This window comes from Bos grunniens, chromosome 8 (genome assembly GCF_055505025.1).
Source record: "Bos grunniens cultivar Pamir isolate PY7600 chromosome 8, Bosgru_T2T1.0, whole genome shotgun sequence".
Lineage (NCBI taxonomy): Eukaryota > Metazoa > Chordata > Mammalia > Artiodactyla > Bovidae > Bos > Bos grunniens.
Window position 1 is genome coordinate 8,362,654 of NC_141172.1, and position 22,013 is coordinate 8,384,666.

The 22,013-nt window shown below is 42.7% G+C and overlaps 1 protein-coding gene across 3 annotated transcripts in view; it reads left to right on the plus strand.

Annotated features, from left to right (window-relative positions):
* The window catches only part of INTS9 (integrator complex subunit 9), a 126,820-nt gene that overhangs the window by 54,294 nt on the left and 50,513 nt on the right, over positions 1-22,013 (plus strand). For all 3 annotated transcript variants that reach the window (XR_015169409.1, XM_086414772.1, XM_086414773.1), the window contains exons 5-6: positions 1,863-2,002; positions 4,092-4,178. Coding sequence is in view for 2 of the 3 variants with exons in the window: in XM_086414772.1 (XP_086270898.1) it covers positions 1,863-2,002; positions 4,092-4,178 (227 nt within the window). In the remaining variant the exon portion in view is untranslated. The remainder of the gene's footprint in view (positions 1-1,862; positions 2,003-4,091; positions 4,179-22,013) is intronic.

The following is a 22,013-nucleotide window of genomic DNA, read 5'->3' on the forward strand; positions in this document are numbered from 1 at the left end:
CTGTCTTCACCAGATTTCTTATCATTCTAGACTCTGTGGACTGATTCTTACATCCTTAAAGAGAAATTTCAAATATCCCTACCCAGTTTCTATAGAGGTAGAAGGAAGGGAGGGGAGTTTTTGGCCTTTACTGTTGCTTCAACTCTCCTTCCCTTGTTTTCTTCTGTACCTGTCACTCTGCTACTCTGTCTTAACCTTCTCATTTGTTTAAAAAGCGTTCTGGAGAGGAGGTGAGAAATAGGACCAGTAGACCTTCCTTCATTAATGTGAAGACATAGTCTTGGAAGTGCAGTACGCAACACAGAGTTAAGTTGTGGTCCTTAGACATTTTATTCACACAGATTGCCATTGCCTTGGCAGTGAGTAGCTTTTGACTCTAATCTCCTTTCTGTCCTAAGGAGCTGAAGCTGATTATGCCTTGGTGGCTTTATTAAATCAATTTACTTTACACATAAAGTCATTCAACCAGAAAATACCCACAGCCAAAATGGTGCACTATCTCTGTCGTTTGCAAAGATGGTGCAGACATCTTTGTTACTTCTACTCTGTGGGGTACACAGTGGCTCTGTGCCCCAGTCTCCTAACAAAAACTCTTTCTTGAGTTACCCCATGCTATCTGTACCGCCTCATGCAGTTTCTGTGGGATAAGTTCCGTGAGGGAGAGCTCAGAGACTGAGGAGATGTCTCTGAACCAGAGCTGCTAGCTTCTCACAATGGCGCCTCCACAGAGGGCGCTGCTTCTCGTGATGTATTCCTCCAACAACAACCCACCAAGGCCTGTTCTGTCCTGGCTGCCACAGCTTGAAGGGGACAGAGATGAGTCCCACGGGATTATTGATCTCAGATGTTCCAGTTTGGGGAGACAAGGGGGTACTTTGAGGTGCCCACCATAGTAAAGAGTAGTAACTGCTTTAAGAGGGATATTCACAAAGTGCCTTGGCAGTTCTTAGGAAGAAGTGCTTTCTTTCATCTGGGCAAATCAGGAAGGCTTAGCGGGAGAAGAGAATTGAGCCTTAAAAAGCAGGTAGGGGAACTTCCCTGGTGGTCCAGGGCTGAGAATCTGCATTCCTAATGGCTGGTCCCTGGTTCAATCCCTGGTGAAGGGACTAGATCTTGTGTGCTGCAACTAAGACCCAGCACAACCAAATGAATAAGTAAATATTAAAAAAAAAAAAAACACAGAAGCAATTGCCCCCAAAAAAATACTTCATAATTTTTTTTAAAGGCAGGTAGGGCTTAAATTTATGTAAAAATCGTTCCCTTCTACTAAAAGTTTTCATAAAATTTACTCAACATGAGTAGCATTATTCCTCACCTGCCAACCTGTCTTTTTCCCTGTTCGTACGACATTAATAGTGGAGTAAAGGGTAGACTGAGGGTTGTGATTAGGGTAGAATACAAGAGTGTAACCTCCTTTTATGACTCTGCCACTACATTTGTCGGGGGGGGTGGTTCTCTATTCAGCACTAGTGGTCAAAAGTTACCTCGAAAAAAATAAAGTTGTCTGCCACAGTGGACTTCTGAAGATCTGCTTCCTGTGTGGTACTCCCTCACAGCTGCTTCCTGTCACCTGGCTCCACCTGGCAGGCAGCAGTGGCCAGTGTCCCGTTGTCATTTATCCTCATACGTCTGCCTCTCAGAACTCTGTTTTAGTAAAATCAGCAGCCGTCCTGTCCTGCTGCTCCACGTCAGCACTAGGGAATATCCCCGTATGAGAGACCGGAAACATTACAGGGACTGCATCATTATTCTGTAGCACCACAGCCGCTCCTCTGCCTTCTGACAGTGTCATTTTTCAGCCCCATCATGCTGATCTGTGTGCCGCGCACAGATACGTATCACTCCCTCCCCTTTTTTTCCAGACCGAGCTAATAGATCTGTCTACAGTGGATGTGATCCTCATCTCTAACTATCACTGCATGATGGCCCTGCCCTACATCACCGAGCACACCGGGTTCACGGGCACAGTCTACGCCACGGAGCCCACCGTTCAGATCGGCAGGTGAGGGCATTTCTGCTTGAGCTGTGAGTGAGTGGCTGGAGAGCTCCTCCCTTCCACAGTGACTCTCTAATAGAGTGTTGTGCCCAGGGGCACCGTTGTTTCCCCCTGAGCAGCTGACCCAGAGAAACAGAATGAATAGACAACTCTGCTGATAAAACAAATGTTCGTTGGAGTTGCCTAGAGATGGATGCTGCAAATAGTGGTCATTTAGTCTTAGAAAAACAGAAAGAGAGGGACAACTCTTCTATGCAGACGACACTAATTAGGGGAGGTATCATTCAGTAGGTGCCACCGAGATGCAATACAGAGGGCTTTGGGGGAGAAAGGAACACAGCACATTTAAGAAAAAAAGAAAATTTACTACTTTGCTTTCAAAATCCGCCCGCTCCCCTCCCCTGCCCCCCGCCTTTTAGTGCAGACTATAAACAGAGATGGCTTGCAGGATTTCCCTGGTGGTCCTGTGGTTAAGACTCCACACTTAATATTGCAGAGGGTGTGGGTTCAATCCCTGATCCGGTAACTGAGATCCCACATGCCAATAAAAGGAAAAAAGAGAGAAAGAGATGGCTGGTAGAAAACAGGATAAGAATTTAGATGAAGTTGTCTGTACTGTTGACTGAGTGAAACTCAAGACCCAATGAAATGAAAACCTCACAGTCTTTCTTTGACTCTGAGAATGCTGTGAGCCAGATGCCAGCCCCTCCCAAGTCTCTGTGGGACAGAAGATTGTTTCAAGTAACCATAGCATCATTTAGTGAGAAAATAAAAATTATGTGAAGAAAATTACCCCAGAACAGAAAGAATGGTGTTGAAGCAAACAGCCCAGTATGGTATGAGGTAAAACTATCAAGACCCAAACTACAGGATCCACATGCAATATAGACTCTTCGTTCTAGGTTCCAGAGTCTGGCTGAAGTCCAGCAAGATGGAATTACCAGGAGTGAAGCAAAATCTGTCTGTGTTTTTTGTGTCCAATTTATTACCCTCAGTGTGTACAGAAAAACTGTAAAAGATCTGAGGGAAAGACATAATAGAGAAGTAAAGGTGATGGATCAGTTTCAGGGAGAGGAGAAACTGAAAGCATTAGATTGTGTGAGAAAGCTAAGTCCTGAGGATGGACATAGCAGAATGTTCTCCTGAAAGCGACAGCCACAACAGCCATGAGCCTGAATCCCAGACCTTCGAATGCCAGAACAGGTGCTGCTCCCTTGAGATGAAAGACAGTGATGGTATTAGGAATAAGTAAATAAATGGAAGCAAAATGAAGTTTTCCAGCATTCAAAATGCTAATAAATTTATGGCTTGCCACGCCTGTATGTTTATTGGGAGAGGATTTAAGTCGATACGGAACATCTGTACTGTATTACATAGGGGAATCAAGATGTAAAAGTCTGTTTCTAGCTTTCTGGAAATCCTGTAGCTATGCAGGGGCCTCTCAGCGCTCTGTTCCGTGGCTTCCTCAGAGCATGAGATCTTTGACCAGCTGAGTGAGGCATCTCTCAGGTTCCCTCAGGTGGGAGTCTGTGGAAATCCAGCTTGCAGTCGCAGAGCCTGTCCTTTGGCAGGTCCTTGAGTTAGAGCTTTAGGATTAGTGTTCTTGCATGTGGAATTTTGTTCATTCCTAAAACATAATGTGAAGAAAATTTGTTTTCCCTGTTTAAAAATGTCCATTTAATGTCGTCATTAAGAAACGATCCTACCTCTGCTACCACCAAAATCAGATACTTCATGCTCATTTAGCTTTTTCTCCTGCTGTGTTTTTAATTACTTCAATAAAGGCAGAGATCTTAAGAGTGAGAGTAAAACTGTAGGTTTAAATATTTCAGCCTTTCAAGATAAGCGACACTCCAGGCTTATTTTAAAGGTGAATTAAATCATTTACATTCCGATTTTTTAACATGGACGTTCAAGACAGAGTCTAAGTTTTTGTTCAGCTTTATATAAAATGGTGCCCACATTTCTATGAAACAGGAAGAAAGATGATTGGGGAGGGGCAGGCAAACAAGCCCTTTTCTCTTGACTGTGTTAGAGTGCCGTGTTTTTCTGACGCTCTTTTTGGGTGTTCATAGCTTTCCTTGTTTCCACTCAGGCTTCTCATGGAAGAGTTGGTGAACTTCATTGAACGAGTGCCCAAGGCCCAGTCTGCCTCCCTGTGGAAGAACAAGGATATTCAGCGGTGAGCAGTGGGCGGTCACTCCCCTTGACAGCTGTGGGGGGCAGGGGAAGGGCTTAGCAAAGCTGTCTGAAGTGTTTTCTTGTTTTCTGCTTAGCTTATACTATTAGAACCGAGATTCTCTTTCCCCTGTGTTTGATTCAACCACCATATTTTGAGAGGCAGCCATGCCATATGCAAGGTAGTATGCTAGGTTTGGGTGTTTTGTAAACAGTTGGCTGTCTCTTTGAGGTGCAGAGGGGTTAATGGGAAGTCAGACAATGAAACATGTACATTACAGTCTTGGGTGGCATGGATTGTAACAGATGCTTGGTCACAAGGCTATAGGTGCTCCGAAAATGAAGGTGTTTCTTTGCTTAGGGAACTGAGGAGGGACATTCCTTAGGAGATGACAATTAAGGTTAGTCTCAGAGAAAGAAAAGGACGTCTCCTGATAGAAAAGGTCATAAAGTGGGGTCCAGGCAAAGCATCGTAGGATACAGCAGTCTCCAGCCTTTTTGGCACCAGGGACCCATTTTGTAGAAGACAGGTGTTCCATGGACTGGGGCGGGGGATGGTTTGGGGATGGTCCAAGTGCATCGCATTTATTGTGCACTTTATTTCCGTTATTATTACATCAACTCCACCTCGGATCATTAGGCATTAGATCCCAGAGGTTGGGGCCCTTGATATAGTATATTCAGGGAACAATGAGAAGTCCAGGGTGGATTAGAATTGGTTGAGTACAGAGGGGGAAGGGTGAAATGTCCCTAGACAGGGACACTGGAGCAAGCTAATGAAGAGTCTACCATGTGAAGACTGATTTTTCTGTAATCGGGCGTGGGAAGTTCATCAGGGGAGGTTGACGAGGCAGAGACATGATCGCATATCTACTGAGAGGAAGCAACCCTGGAAGCAGCATGGAGGATGGATGGGATACAGAGACAGGAGCAGGAAGCCCAGTGGCAGAAACCCAGGCAAGAGAACAGAAGCCTGAACTAAGAAGGCTGTAGCGGAAGAATGAAGAGGTGAAGGGAGTGGAAATGCAGTCGAGAAGGCAGAGAGGCAGCTTGGTTCTTCTCCTGCGCTCATGTTTGATAGATAGTAGAGGACACCAGTCAGTCTTAACACATTGCAGCTGGTCACCCCTGCCAGTTGCTGCCCTTAGCCCCCAGCACCTCAGCCCCAGCCCTCCAGGCCTGGCGTCCAGAGTCAGAACTCGTCTGTAATTTCTTAGGTGTGTTCCTTATACTCCTACCCATTCTACTCTCTTCCAGCTACCTCGTCATTGAGTTCTTTCCCTCTAGGTCCATGATTTGTGAGCCATCTGTTACCTAAACTTTAGAATGTCTTGGGTTTTGTGACATTCTTTCTACAAGGATACATGAATATGATTAGGCTTCCCTGGTGGCTCAGACCATAAAGAGTCTGCCTGCCATGCATAAGACCCAGGTTCCATCCCTGGGTCAGGAAGATCCCCTAGAGGAGGAAGTGACAACTCACTCTAGTATTCTTGCTTGGGAAATCCCATGGACAGAGGAACCTGGCAGGCTACAGTCCATGGGATTGTACAGAGTCAGACACAGCTGGTCAACTAATACACACTATGAACATGTAGCTAGGAGAATATGCTTTGTTTGGTTTTTGCTTATATATTTTTTTTAACGTGGACCATATTCAAAGTCTTTATTGAATTTGTTACAATATTGCTTCTGTTTTACATTTTGGTTTTCGGCTCATGCAGCATGTGGGACCTTAGCTTCCCAACCAGCGATCAAACTTGCACCCCCTGCATAGGAAGGGGGGTCTTAGCCACTGGACCACCAGGGAAGTCCCTGCTTTGTTTTTATACTGTGACTGTCTCAGAGATGAGAATATGAGTCTCCTCGATGCATTCCTTTATCACATGTGTTATTCATCTTGTTTAACTTAAGTAGCACTTGTTACGTGCCTGACCCTCTTCTCAGTGTTTTCTTTACTTCACTTAGTTCTTCAACATGATCGTTTTGCAGAAGAGAAAACAGGCACAGTGAGGTTAAGTAACTTGTTCAGCTCAACCAATTAGAGGATGGTAGGATTTGGATTCAAACCCAGGCAGCTGGGCTTGTCTGGATCCCAGCACCGCGCCGCTAACCACTGTGCTGGGCGGCCCCTCAGCCATTACAGGCCTCTCCTGCAGAGCATGTGAGCCCCTCATGTGATGGAAGAATGCATAAGAGTGCACATCTTCTGTGTTTTATGGGTCTTCTTTGTGTCTCTGTTTCCTTCACTGGGGACATGGTATCTGTCTGACTTGTCATTAGGAAACACTTGGGAGACGCGTGCATTTCTGAGTTTTCTCAGTGCTCGTGGCTGCCTTCCTTGATCTGCCAGCTTAGCACGGGTCCCCTCCCGTCCCGAGTGCCTTCTTACTCTCAGCCTCCTTCCTCCTGCCCATCACATACCTCCTCTCCTTTTTTCCCCTCTCCTGTCTGCCCACTGGCCCACACTTGTCCCAGTTCCTCGCTTCACCCCCCTCCTTAGAAACCTGAGGAGTTTGTTTTCACTTGCTGTGGAACACGGACACCTTGGCTCCCCTCACTTCCTCCTTTTAAATTTACACCCTTAAATATTCTGCCATGAAGAATTTTGGCACACCAGTAATGATGTTCAAAGGTCACTGTTTCCTGATTCCCAAACCCTGGACCAAGCCTTGAGACGTCCAAGTCCTTATTTTGCCTTTTTTGTTTGTGACCTTGGACAGAATCCTTGGCAGTGGTCTTTGCTTCCCATTCTTTGTAAAATACAAGATAACTGGCTCACCGATAAAAATGCCATTGTATTTTAGGGGAAAAGGTGAATTGAACTGGAAGGAGCAGAGGGCTAGGGAGGGGGCCTGAAAGTAATTTCCTAAGGTGCTTTAGGATATCTCTGTTTTTTTAAAAAGGTGCTGCTGCTGCTGCTAAGTCACATCAGTCGTGTCCGACTCTGTGCGACCCCATAGACGGCAGCCCACCAGGCTGCGCCGTCCCTGGGATTCTCCAGGCAAGAACACTGGAGTGGGTTGCCATTGCCTTCTCTGAGAAAGGTGCTAGTTGAAATAAAACCTTGAATCGGTTATCTCGCCACCTGGTGGGCAAAAACCAGAAACTGTTGAGAGGTAGCTTGTTGAGAAGAAAGGATAACTTGGACCAATCGGAGACTGTATTTCATTACTTCGTGTATCCTGAGCATATTTCTGATCCCCATCAAGCATTTTGTTTTGGTTTCTGAGTGTGAGATGAGCCATAGTTACTGATAGTGAAAGAGAAGAGTCTGATTATTGGAAAGATTAAACCAAGGTGACGGACAATTAAGCAAGCCATGTCCTTTTTTTTTTCTCTTGAAGAAATTCAGCATAAATATTAGAACTGGTAGAAAAATGTGAGGAGCTATTTTGTAATTGAAATCTGACAAAAGAGTTCTCTCAAAATAGTCACCCAGAACGTCATCTTGTGCCAGAATACTAAAAGCGTTTCATGTAAACATTTAAGGATTTACACCCCTTGAAAAGTTCCCCGTCATAAGCCAGATGATATCATATGTCCCAAGACACTGTGACAGACTCTATCGCGAATCACTGTTTGCTTGCTGTCACTTAGTACAGTGACCAAATGATACGGCTGTATCTTTTCTTTATATCTCAATTTATTTTTTAATTCCTTCATTCCCCTTGTTCCATTCCTATAAAATAGGGTTCACAATCTCAGATACCTCTAGGGATGAGAAAGGGGTAGGTAAGTACAGGAGTGGGGTTGGCTGGCGGGAACCATGGCCTGGTGACCACACCTCTCCAAAGGGGCAGCTGACACACTACTTCAGCACAGTTTAGGGCATATGGGAAAGTGAGCCCATCACTGCCAAAACCTGTTCTTTTTTTTTTTTTTTAATGAGAAGCTCAGGATCTGGACGTTTCACATGTGATTTTTTTTTTTCTACCTTTTAAAAAGTTGGCTCTCACATTAAAATAAAATTACCAATGAACACCTCAAGCAGAACACTTCCATGAGTTGGATTCAAGCCCCTAATTTTTGACCTAAACCTTATACAAGCTGTCTCACGGTTAAGTGTTTAAAATTAAAATGCATCTTAGTCGCTTAAGTTACTCATAAGACCATCAACCAAAAAAAACAATATATGAACATCTTTCAGGCTCATTGGTTTCTGACAAATTCCCTTAAATCACAGGAAGTTAGTTTGAATTAGCATTTGATTTAGTATTAGTGTATTTACCAACCTGCCATCCCCCCCAAAAAAACCATTACGCTTGCTTTTTGGCAGCTGTCAGACTCCCCAGCTCAGTTGACACTGCTCCCTGAGATTTATTTAGAAGTTAGCTATCCTTCCTCATTTTGACATTGCAGCTTACACTTCTTGAAAGAGATTTTTGAAGGGTAGGGAAAGGAGAATCCCCTACCATAAAATTTTTGAGCCTCTTGACATTCCCATATACACTTCAAAATTTAGGTTTTTAGTGGGAAAATTTAAAGCACAATATTGCACTGAAGAAACTAACCCATCTTCTAATATTTTTTATGTAAATGTAGCACTTTTTGTATAAGACTAGAAATCTACAATTATAATTAAGAGGCTAAATCATTATAGGATATTGTCACAATCCTCTGACTAGCGTTAAGGAATTATGCATCGATATATTCCTGGCTGAAATGTTATGGCAGTTTTCAGTACTCAGAACTTAAAATGTGGATTTATACCTTATAGAAGACATAATTAAAAAAAAAAAAAAAAGCATATTGTACTTGAAGTTCCTCTGTTCTGATACTCTTTAGGTATTTATAGATGAATTTATCAGGTCTCACTATGTAGCAGGAAGAAAATTAAAACTCTGGGCTTAGAGGTCAAATAGACTGGTGTTTGAATTTCAGATCTGCTTTTTGGCTGCAGAAGCTCATCTCTTCTCGGCTCTGTTTTCTTGCTTATATGATAGGAATAGTATTAGCAACGTCACCAGGCTGTTGTGAGGACTAAATGAGTAATGCAAGTAAAGTCCTTAAAACAGTGCCAGGCACACGGTAGGTGCCCAGCGAACACCAGCATCCTTTCTCCCTTTAATGATACGCGTGGCTCGCATCACCCCCCTTTCAGTAACCATCACACATCTGCCTTCCTCAGCCTTACTTATCTTTCAGCACTGCCTTTCCTAGTGAGAGCAACGTATTTAGTATAGCAGAAGAGAAGTTACTTTCCTAATCCCCCTGTTGATGATCATTAGCAGTATCATTCAGATTCTGGGACTCAGTCTTCTTTTCTGTAATATAGGAGAATTGAATTGAACACAGTTTGCTTATGTTAGAGTTTTTAAAGATGTCTTAAGCGGGTTCTTAGAGAGTGGTCGGAGAAGGCAATGGCACCCCACTCCAGTACTCTTGCCTGGAAAATCCCATGGATGGAGGAGCCTGGTAGGCTGCAGTCCATGGGGTTGCTAAGAGTCGGACACAACTGAGCGACTTCAAATTCACTTTTCACTTTCATGCATTGGAGAAGGAAATGGCAACCCACTCCAGTGTTCTTGCCTGGAGAATCCCAGGGATGGGGGAGCCTGGTGGGCTGCCATCTATGGAGTCGCACAGAGTCAGACACAACTGAAGCGACTTAGCAGCAGCAGAGAGTGGTGGTACTTTGATGGCATCATCACAACTTTGCAGTTCCAGAAACGTAGTCATTTCATTTCACTTAGAGTCAGTTAGCCTCTGAAGGGCAGGTTCGGCCTAACTAAACTCCCAGGATACTGGCTGACAGACAAAAACTCCGTTTAATTACTTTATCCTGAGAACTAGGAGCGTTCATCTGCCTAGGACTCTGTTTTGGGCAGCAAGTCCACTTAAAGAGATCAAATTATAGATAAGAGGGTTTTGATAAGCAGAAAATGAAAGCAGAGATGGGTTAGGCCCTCTCAAGAATTATTTATGTCATGCTTTGGTAGCCTAAACAATTGCCTTTGTGCTTTTAAGAGAGAAATTGATCTAAAACAAAAATCAAGGTTTATAATCTGATTTCAGTTTAGTATTAAGAAATGCTTGATTTTCAGGTTTTGCTTTTGGTAAATTCCATAAAGATCATAAGGCTTCCCTGGAGACTCAGTAATAAAGAATCTGCCTGCCAGTGCAGGAGACTCAAGTTTGATCCCTGGGTCAGGAAGATCCCCAGGAGAAAGAAATGGCTAATCTCCAGTATTCTTGCCTGGGAAATCCCATGAACCGAGAAACCTGGCCCGTGGGATCACAAAGAGTCGGACATGACTGAGCAACTAAACAAGGAAAACCATAAAGAGCGTCAGTCCGCTGACACATCTCCATCCTCCCGCCACCTCCGTGTGTATTAAGCACGCTTCACTATAATGAGAGGAAAGAAATTTTTTCTGCTTCTTTTCTTCTCAAACACTTAGAAAAAGCCCAACCAGTGTTTTATTTATAAGCTTTTAAGTGGTCCCTGTGGACCTAAAAGTCTTGCTCTTTTACGAAAACACATGATCTTGTGCTGGTTGGTTGGAAGAACAGACAGCAGAGTTCTGGCGTGATGTCAAGCCCTGAGAGAAAAATGTTTATTAAGCACTCAAGTGTGATAAGAACAAAACAAAACAATGAAATCTTTTAGAAAGTACTTATTAAACATTTAGACTCTGAGAACTTGACTTTGATAAATTAGAAAGCCAGCAAAAACAGAACTAGTTCCCACTGGGTTTCCTTATCCGACTTATCCTTAATCAGCCAATAATCCTAATGGCTTTGAATGGCTCTGTAAAGGCCTCTCTGTAATTATGGCCTCAAGCATAAGTTTTAGGGAAAGCGAGTTAGACGAGATGTTAGGTGATAGAAGGAGAAAGGGACCATGTAACTTGAAAGAGTAAAAATGGTGTTAGCGAAGGGAATTTGGGAGTAGAAGTAGGAAACTCAGAGGACTTCAGTCTTGTTTGTTGATTAACTCCCAAGGGCCTGGCATTATGATAAGTTTGTAGGGAAATGCCCCCAAAAGTTTAAGGCATAGTACCTGTATCCAGGTAGCGAGACTCGGGCCGGGCTTAGCAGGTTAAGCAGGGTGAATGAGGAAAGAGGTCATTCTTAGATAAGAGGATATTGTGGGCAAGAACATGGCAACATGGCACGATTGAGAGGGACTGGTTGGATTGCAGTTAGCCAGTGCACACCCGAGGGAGAGCAGCACTGCAAGCTAACCCTGCACAAAAGAATATTCAAAGGCTGTTCTTTTGGAAAAGCCAACAATGCATTTGACTGATTTCCTGGTTGAAGTCTTTTGTCTAGCGGGTAGAAAATTTATCAAAATTGTTTGTGAAAACAGAGTCACCAAACCTTTGTGATAAAGGAAACCTCTAGATGTTTTCCAATAGAGAAATGATAATTAATTAGTTTTAGATCTGAAAGTAGTGTAGTCTATATATAAGGTACCAGTATAAGATACCCAAAGAATTTAAGCATAAGAGTAAGGGGGAGGAATTCATAGGCACTGAATAATCATAGATATATAATGTTAATAATATAGTATACATATACACGTGTGTGTGTGATTACTCATTTGCTGTGGTCTTCAACAGTTTTTGAAGGAAACATTTTACCATCCATTTAGATTTATGAAGGGAAGGAAAGAGGTTAGGTGAATTATTCAATGTTGCAACTAAAGCAGAAATCAAATTTAAATTGGATATGATGACCATGCTGCAGATGTTCTGTACAGTTAGAGTTTGTAAAAATGTCATTGACCAGACCTGAGAAAACCAAACTTAGTTGAAAACAGTGCCTCTGTACCAGAGCACGGCCCAAGACGCTTCCTAATGTATTAGTAACTGGGTCTCCCACCAGGCCACCCTTTTCTCAGGCTTCACCAGGAGGATCCCCTTCTTGGCTCATTTACGTTGAGGTTGGAAGGATTCAGTTCCTCAGGGATGTTGGACTGAAGCTTCCCTTGGGTCCTTGCCCCATGGGCCTCTCCTCAGAGCATCTCACAGCATGGCAGCTGGCTACATCAGAGCAAACAGGAGGCCAGAGGAGAGATTGTGGACAAGAAGGAAGTCCCAGTCCTTTGTAACCTAATCTTGCAAGTGACCGCTCGTCACCTTTGTCATATTCTCTTCACTAGAAGCTAGCCGGTAGGTCCAACCTATATCTGGCGGGAGGAGCTCACACGAGGGGGCAAGTATGGGAGGTGGGGAGCCTTGGAAGCTGTGTCAGAAGCTGCCTGTCACCCATCCTAAGCTGATCAGGTCAGACTTGAGACCAGAGTCGTGGGGGACCTGCCTGACCTTGCTCTTCTGGCTCACTGATCAGTTTCTCCCAGATGCTTACCACCTTGCATGCTTTCTTAGGGCTCACCTCTCCCCAGACTTACCACTGAGCTTCAAATAATACAGACACATGGATCAATGGAACCAAATAGACAGCCCAGAAATAAACCGATGTACCTAAAGTCAGTTAAAGAATGTGTATCTGATCTACTGGCGTGTGACTTGTTAGCACAGTCTCAAGAAGAAGTGTCTCTATGGTAGGGCCTTGGCAGAGCTAAGAGCAGTTAAAACAGATCCAACTGAGGTGAAAGATGTGGTTAGGCATCATTATTTATCACTCTAGCCACTCACATAATAACCTTCCAGCTTGGGTAGCAAGTTAAGAAACTCCTGCTCATACCCAGCCCAAAGGAAGAAGTCTTTATTCTTAATGAAGGGCAGTCCTGGGAAGCCCAAGCCATAGGGCCTCCTGATGTCAAGGAATTTAAAGGAGGCACTAAAGCAGGGCTTCTCAGGTGGCTCAGTGGGGAGAAAAAAAATAAACTCACCTGCCAATGCAGGAGACATAGGTTTGATCTCTGGCTCAGGAAAGATCCCCTGAAGGAAAAAATGGCAACCCACTCCAGTATTCTTCCCCAGAAAATTCTGTGGACAGAGGAGCCTGGCGAGCTGTAGTCCATGGGGTCACAAAGAGTTGGACACGACTGAGCACACATACTCACTCAAAGCAGGGGAGTAACTTGGGTTCTTCCTTGAGACTCTCTGGAGCAGTGCCTGGGCCACTCAAGTTCAGGGTCAGATTCATCTAAAGAAATTACCCTGCGTTAAAGTCCCCCACAGTATTGTTGGAAAATGCTTGTTCTGGGGCAGCGATGGCTGTGTATGTTGGGGAAGGTTGGAGAGAGTCCTCACCCAGCCTCTGTTCTATGGCAGACACTTCTGTGTGTTCTGCCCTTCACTCCTCACAGGACAGCTCTAACAGGGAGGTGATACTCTCCTTTTTCACAGATGAGGAAACTGAGGCTCACAGGTGAAGAGGCAGTGCTGAGACTTACATCCAGACAAGTCTAAATCGTCTGCTCTTCCCCTGGTGTCTCCAAGAGAAACCTCTCCTTCCTCAATGGGTGGAAGATAGTAGCAGGGGGTGCGGAAGGAGACAGAAGTGTCGGTGGCGGCCCCTTGCCATGAACCTGCTCCAGAGAGGGCTTCTGTGCCACTTCCTGGACTCTGAGACTCCGTCAGCCATCTTCTCAGCACACGGGATATGCACCTGGCTGAGACAGGTGTCACGAGACCTGAGAAAAGGTGACAGGTCGCCTAAATTTTGAAGCAGGAGTAAGGCGTCCCCAATGGCTCAGTGGTAAAGAATCCACCTGCAGTGCAGGAAATGCAAGAGATGCAAGTTCAGTCCCTGGGTCTGGAAGACCCTCTGGAGGAGGGCATGGCAATCCGCGCCAGTATTCTTGCCTGGGAAATCCCATAAGCAGAGGAGCTTGGTGGGCTACAGTCCATGGAGTCACAGAGAGTCAGACGCAACTGAGTATGCACACACGTTGTCCACACAAAATATGAAGAAGTGGACAGTGGAATGTTACAGCTTTGAGGGAGCCTGGCACTTAGAGAGCTCCTTATATAGTTCAATGTGTAGAATGTAGGCTGAGGCAGGACCATGATAAAGAAGAGCCTTATGAGTCATGCTGAGAGCCTTCAATTTTATCCTGAATGTAATGGTGAACCATTAAATTGGAGGAGAAGAGAGAGAGACTGTGTGTGTGTATGTGTAGAGATTTGCATTTTCAGTGTATCATTTAGCCCCTTCTGGGAGGGAAGACAAGTATGCAGGCAAGAATGACTTATGACGGTTTTCCATGTCTCCTTTTTTGCCTTGTACTGTTGTAAAAATTTTTTCAGACTAAGTTCCTGTAAGCTGAGGCCTTTATGTTATACCTATTCAGTTTCTTACAGGACTTGAGTACTGTGGCCATAATCAGAGCTAAGTAAATATTTATTGACTCAATATTGTGAAACCTAAATCAATTCACTCTAGAGGACAGGTACATGAAATAAGAAAATCGGGATATGCACCTGGCCGAGACAGGTGGTCTCGGCCACCTGTCTTTATGCGGAAGGTAACAAGGATTTTTGGTATTTTGTTGCTGCAGAAACAAAGATGAAGAGAGTTGGACCTACGTGACCTGTGTGCTGTTTTTACTAAATCTCTGTTCCATGTTTACATTATTATGACCATGGAAATGCAATTCACTGGCCGTGTAACATTGTTAGGGTTTTTTTTTTCTCGCACAACCTTCTGTTTCCCCTTGAGTTAGTAATTATCTTGCTTGTTTATTTGCCTAGTTTTCTGGGTGCATATATGCTCAATTGCTCAGTCACGTCCAACTATTTATGACCCCTTGTCTATAGCCTGCGAGGCTCCTCTGTCCATGGGATTTCCCAGGCAAGGATTCCAGAGTAGGTTGTCATTTCCTTTTGCAAGGGATCTTCCCGACCCAGGGATCAAACCCGCGTCTCCTGCATTGGCAGGTGGATTCTTAACCACTGGGCCGCCTGGAAAGCCCTTACATATTATATTAGTAATTGATCTCTAACCTTTCCCCCATTTGTCTGAGTCTCTCCTCAGTATGTTCAGACTTGATGAATAGTCTGACAATTTTATCTTCCTTTTCTAGAAGTCCCCTCCCTGAGTCTTCACTCTTACCCTGCCTGGTGTCAGATGCTCTTGGGACTACTACACAGCATTCAGTCTGGGACTTTCTCCACCTTGATCCTATAGATTTCTTCACCCTTTTCTTCTGTTAGAAGCTCTATTTTCTGGGCCTTTCTTTTTGTGGTTTACACCTTCACTTTGCCAGGCACCTCCTCCACCAACTCCCTGAAAAAGAGTGCGTGAGAAGTAAATTTTCTATGACCCTGCACATCTAAAATGTCTGCATTCTACCCTCACACTCTGATAGAAATGCAAACCAGATGTACTTTGCTCATAGAATTTTTAAAGTATTGCACTATTTTCTTCTGTCTCCCAGAAATGCTGTTGAAAAGTCCAGTAAGGCTTGATCTCCTGTATGTATACTGTTTATTCCTCTGTGGAGACTTTTAGAATCTTCTTGTCCTTAAAGTTTATGATGGTGTGTCTTACCTAAAGATAGTTTACATTCATGGACTGAGCTTAGTGTGTCCTTTCAGTGTAGAAAAGTGTCGGCAGCTATGGTGAAGTACCTGATTTGTGTCTGAATCTGGCCTGCCACTATTTTTGTAAATAAAGTTTTATTGGCACACAGACACACTCTTATCATTGTGGTGGTATATGGCCAAGTTGAATAACTTGACAGAGACTGTATGTGGCGTCCAGAGTTTAAAGCATCTGTGGCCCTGTATCTAAAATGTTTGCTGACCCTCAATCTAGAAAATGGAGAATTTCAATTCTGGTTTAAAAAATGAATTTTTCTCCCCTTCTAAAATTCCTTTTTTCAATTTTTGTGTATTTTTTGGAACTCGTGTTATTTGGGTGTTGAACCTCCTGGACTGACACTCAAATACTTATCTCTCCTCTTTACCGTCACTTTGTTTTGTTATTCTGTCTGGGAATTTATTTTATCTCCCAACCTTCCTATGAATATTTTTTGTTTCTGCTACTTATTTCTTGTTTTGACATAAATTTTTCTATATTTTAAAATTAACCTTTTTATATTGTAATGAAAAACACAGACCAAAAAACCCCACAAAGCTTGATAGATCAGATCAGATCAGATCAGATCAGATCAGTCGCTCAGTCGTTTCCGACTCTTTGCGACCCCATGAATCACAGCATGCCAGGCCTCCCTGTCCATCACCAACTCCCGGAGTTCACTCAGACTCACGTCCATCAAGTCAGTGATGCCATCCAGCCATCTCATCCTCTGTCGTCCCCTTCTCTTCTTGCCCCCAATCCCTCCCAGCATCAGAGTCTTTTCCAGTGAGTCAACTCTTCGCATGAGGTGGCCAAAGTACTGGAGTTTCAGCTTTAGCATCATTCCTTCCAAAGAAATCCCAGGGCTGATCTCCTTCAGAATGGACTGGTTGGATCTCCTTGCAGTCCAAGGGACTCTCAAGAATCTTCTCCAACACCACAGTTCAAAAGCATCAATTCTTCGGCACTCAGCCTTCTTCACAGTCCAACTCTCACATCCATACATGACCACAGGAAAAACCATAGCCTTGACTAGACGGACCTTTGTTGGCAAAGTAACGTCTCTGCTTTTGAATATGCTATCTAGGTTGGTCATAACTTTCCTTCCAAGGAGTAAGCGTCTTTTAATTTCATGGCTGCAATCACCATCTGTAGTGATTTTGGAGCCCAGAACAATAAAGTCTGACACTGTTTCCACTGTTTCCCCATCTATTTCCCATGAAGTGATGGGACCGGACGCCATGATCTTAGTTTTCTGAATGTTGAGCTTTAAGCCAACTTTTTCACTCTCCACTTTCACCTTCATCAAGAGGCTTTTGAGTTCCTCTTCACTTTCTGCCATAAGGCTGGTGTCATCTGCATATCTGAAGTTATTGATATTTCTCCCAGCAATCTTGATTCCAGCTTGTGTTTCTTCCAGCCCAGCGTTTCTCATGATGTACTCTGCATATAAGTTAAATAACCAGGGTGACAATATACAGCCTTGACATACTCCTTTTCCTATTTGGAACCAGTCTGTTGTTCCATGGCCAGTTCTAACTGTTGCTTCCTGACCTGCATACAAATTTCTCAAGAGGCAGGTCAGGTGGTCTAGTATTCCCATCTCTTTCAGAATTTCCCACAGTTTATTGTGATCCACACAGTCAAAGGCTTTGGCATAGTCAAGAAAGCAGAAATAGATGTTTTTCTGGAACTCTCTTGCTTTTTCGATGATCCAGTGGATGTTGGCAATTTGATCTCTGGTTCCTCTGCCTTTTCTAAAACCAGCTTGAACATCAGGAAGTTCATGGTTCACATATTGCTGAAGCCTGGCTTGGAGAATTTTGAGCATTACTTTGCTAGCGTGTGAGATGAATGCAATTGTGCGGTAGTTTGAGCATTCTTTGGCATTGCCTTTCTTTGGGATTGGAATGAAAACTGACCTTTTCCAGTCCTGTGGCCACTGCTGAGTTTTCCAAATTTGCTGGCATATTGAGTGCAGCAGTTTCACAGCATCATCTTTCAAGATTTGGAATAGCTCAACTGGAATTCTATCACCTCCACTAGCTTTGTTTGTAGTGATGCTTTCTAAGGCCCACTTGACTTCACATTCCAGGATGTCTGGCTCTAGGTCAGTGATCACACCATCGTATTAACTGGGTCGTGAAGATCTTTTTTGTACAGTTCTTCTGTATATTCTTGCCATCTCTTCTTAATATCTTCTGCTTCTGTTAGGTCCATACCATTTCTGTCCTTTATCGAGCCCATCTTTGCATGAAATGTTCCTTTGGTATCTCTGATTTTCTTGAAGAGATCTCCAGTCTTTCCCATTCTATTGTTTTCCTCTATTTCTTTGCATTGATCGCTGAAGAAGGCTTTCTTATCTCTTCTTGCTATTCTTTGGAACTCTGCATTCAGATGTTTATATCTTTCCTTTTCTCCTTTGCTTTTCACTTCTCTTCTTTTCACAGCTATTTGTAAGGCCTCCCCAGAAAGCCATTTTGCTTTTTTGCATTTCTTTTCCATGGGGATGGTCTTGATCCCTGTCTCCTGTACAGTGTCACGAACCTCATTCCATAACTCATCAGGCACTCTATCTATCAGATCTAGGCCCTTAAATCTATTTCTCACTTCCACTGTATAATCATAAGGGATTTGATTTAGGTCATACCTGAATGGTCTAGTGGTTTTCCCTACTTTCTTCAATTTAAGTCTGAATTTGACAATAAGGAATTCATGGTCTGAGCCACAGTCAGCTCCCGGTCTTGTTTTTGCTGACTGTATAGAGCTTCTCCATCTTTGGCTGCAAAGAATATAATCAGTCTGATTTCGGTGTTGACCATCTGGTGATGTCCACATATAGAGTCTTCTCTTGTGTTGTTGGAAGAGGGTGTTTGTTATGAACAGTGCATTTTCTTGACAAAACTATTGTAAAGCAGCTACCCCTATAAACACCACCTAGGTTAAGAGATAGAAAATGTCTGGTAACTCAAAAACCGGGTCTCTGTGCGCCAGTCTAATCACAGCGCTGAAACATACATAGTGCGTGGATTTCATCCCATCACCACATCACCCTTCTTGCAGCTCAGATTGTCCCGTCAGTGAAAGCATATTCAGTTTATCCACTATGTCCTTTTGTTACATCGTTTGTAGTTTTTGATAGTTTGCTTGTTATCCAATGTAGCAGGATGTCTAAGACTCCTTTTTTACGTTCCTAAATCTGAAATCACCCATTTCTCCAAGAAACTCTGGATTCTTTTAGTGGAAATGGGATTTTGAGCTCCCATTCTGGTTGCTAACAATGCTCACTGTTACTGGATTGGTCAGTTGTTTTGAGGCCTTTTTGGAGGAAAGAGAATATATATTTTTCTTCCGCTGCTTTTATACTTTGACTGTGTCTATCTTGTCAGAACATGTAGCCGTTACATACTGTCCTCTCTCCCTTCCAACTTCATTTGGCCTTTCTCCTCAAGGAACTCTGCATTTAATAGTATCAACCCCTATATTGATGTTTCTACTGTAGTCAATTTGGGTTGTGTGAAACTCATTCTTCAGATGATATATCAGGATAGAATCATGAGAACTGTATTCTGTGAGTTCTTGCTGATTAATAACTGTTTTTCTGTGCTCTGTGACCTTGAAAGTCACAAAGTTTTGCTAAATATGTAATCCTTGGCTTGCATTTTCTTTCTTTGAGTCTCTTAAATATGTTTCTCTATTTTATTCTAGAAAAAGCATTGATAACTGTTGAAAACCGATGTAATCTTTTTTTGTTTTCCTTGTAAATAACTTGCCCTTTTTGCCTCCACGCCCAAAGATTTTTCTCTGTAATCTAAATATTTTCCCAGAATATATCTGGCGTTAGTTATCCTGGGTCAGTATTCTCGGGTCTGCATTGTGTTCTTTCAGTGTGTAGTTTCTTTTTATTTCTACTTACGGTTTTTGGTATTCTGTTCCCTTGCTTGGATTTCTGTGAGGGACTCCTGTTACCTGTATGTTGCATCTGTCTTTGCTCTCTTGGCATGTCTGTTGTGTATATCCACTCTTGTGTGTCTTTCAGTTTAGTCTTCATTCCTGAATTCTTACTAAATTTCTAATTCTTCATGTAGTTCTGTTCCTTCATTTTTAAGCTTTTCTGATTTCTTCATTTATATGGGTCTTTGTGTCTTGAATATCTTTTTAACGTTTTTAGCTTATTTTGTGGGCTGCCTTCTATGGGGTCGCACAGAGTCAGACACGACTGAAGCGACTTAGCAGTAGCAGCAGCAGCAGCTTATTTTGAAATCGTGTTGTTTTGTTGGCATGCTCTCATTGTATAATGCCATATTTTCATTTATAAGTGTTCTTTTCATTCTCTTAATGACTCTTCACCCTTTTAGTAGAAGTGTCTTCTCATTTCTTAGGTACACTCTTTTATTTATCTGAGAATAATGATTGTTATTTACTACCTACCTAATTTATTTCCTCTCCTTCCTCCATTTGTTTTGGCCTTTATCATTTTAGAGGCTTTATTTAGATACATGGTGATCCTTGGTTATTGGTTCATATTTAAGAATTAGACAGGTAAAAAGAAAAGCTACTTGGAAAGTCTGTGTGCCAGGTCTTGTTGAATTCTGGACTTTACCATGACATAGTCTGGTTCGGTAATTTCATTGTAAAACCCCAAGTCAGTCAGTATCTTTTCATTGAGGGTTTTTTGGGGGTTTTTTGGGGGGTTTTTTTGTTTGTTTGTTTTTTGGTTTTGTTTTTCGATGCTGATCTTGTTTTTCAGAGAAGGTTCTCCTAGTCTCCTACCCTGCAGGGTATAAGATTAACTGATAGTGTTCTGCTCTGAGGATAAGAAAATTGTCCTCTCAGTATGTAAACTTTTGCTTAAGGAGGTTGCTTCCAGGTGTTGCTGGTTTCCCCTGGTCCAGACTCTCATTTTTATTCTCCCTAGAGAAGAGTCTCTGGTGACATGCCTGGGAGGGGAAGGGGCAATTGCTGAGCTATATGGATTAGGTGAGGAGAATTAGTAGGTTCTATTTCTTAATCAGTTTCTTCTAGGAATTTTCTTGTTTTTAGGCTCACCTTTAACCTCACTTGGAGAAGGAAATGGCAATCCACTCCAGTACTGTTGCCCGGAAAATCCCATGGACAGAGGAGCCTGGTAGGCTACAGTCCATGGGGTCGCAAAGAGTAGGACACGACTGAGCGACTTCACTTTCACTTTCACCTCACTACAAGACATACCTGTTGTTTCCCATTGCTGAGCTTGTTGTGAGTTCTGCAGTGGAAACTAAGTGACTTGAACTTTCCTGGGTCTGCGAAATCAGTCATTATTTGTCTTTCTACTTTCTAAAATGCTGTTGCATTTTTGTCAAAGGCTTTCTCTGCATCTATTGAGATAATCATAGGGTTTTTATTTTTCAATTTGTTAATGTGGTGTATTACATTGATTGATTTGCGGATATTGAAGAATCCTTGCATCCCTGGGATAAAGCCCACTTGGTCATGGTGTATGATCTTTTTAATGTGTTGTTGGATTCTGATTGCTAGAATTTTGTTAAGGATTTTTGCATCTATGTTCATCAGTGATATTGGCCTGTAGTTTTGTTTTTTTGTGGCATCTTTGTCAGGTTTTGGTATTAGGGTGATGATGGCCTCATAGAATGAGTTTGGAAGTTTACCTTCCTCTGCAGTTTTCTGGAAGAGTTTGAGCAGGATAGGTGTTAGCTCTTCTCTAAATTTTTGGTAGAATTCAGCTGTGAAGCCGTCTGGACCTGGGCTTTTGTTTGCTGGAAGATTTTTGATTACAGTTTCAATTTCTGTGCTTGTGATGGGTCTGTTAAGATTTCCTATTTCTTCCTGGTCCAGTTTTGGAAAGTTGTACTTTTCTAAGAATCTGTCCATTTCTTCCTCGTGTCCATTTTATTGGCATATAATTGTTGATAGTAGTCTCTTATGATCCTTTGTATTTCTGTGTTGTCTGTTGTGATCTCTCCATTTTCGTTTCTAATTTTATTGATTTGATTTTTCTCCCTTTGTTTCTTGATGAGTCTGGCTAATGGTTTGTCGATTTTATTTATCCTTTCAAAGAACCAGGTTTTGGTTTTGTTGATTTTTGCTATGGTCTCTTTTGTTTCTTTTGCATTTATTTCTGCTCTAATTTTTAAGATTTCTTTCCTTCTACTAACCCTGGGGTTCTTCATTTCTTCCTTTCCTAGTTGCTTTAGGTGTAGAGTTAGGTTATTTATTTGACTTTTTTCTTGTTTCTTGAGGTGTGCCTGTATTGCTATGAACTTTCCCCTTAGGACTGCTTTTACCGTGTCCCACAGGATTTGGGTTGTTGTGTTCTCATTTTCATTCGTTTCTATGCAAATTTTTATTTCTTTCTTGATTTCTTCTGTGATTTGTTGGTTATTCAGCAGCCTGTTGTTCA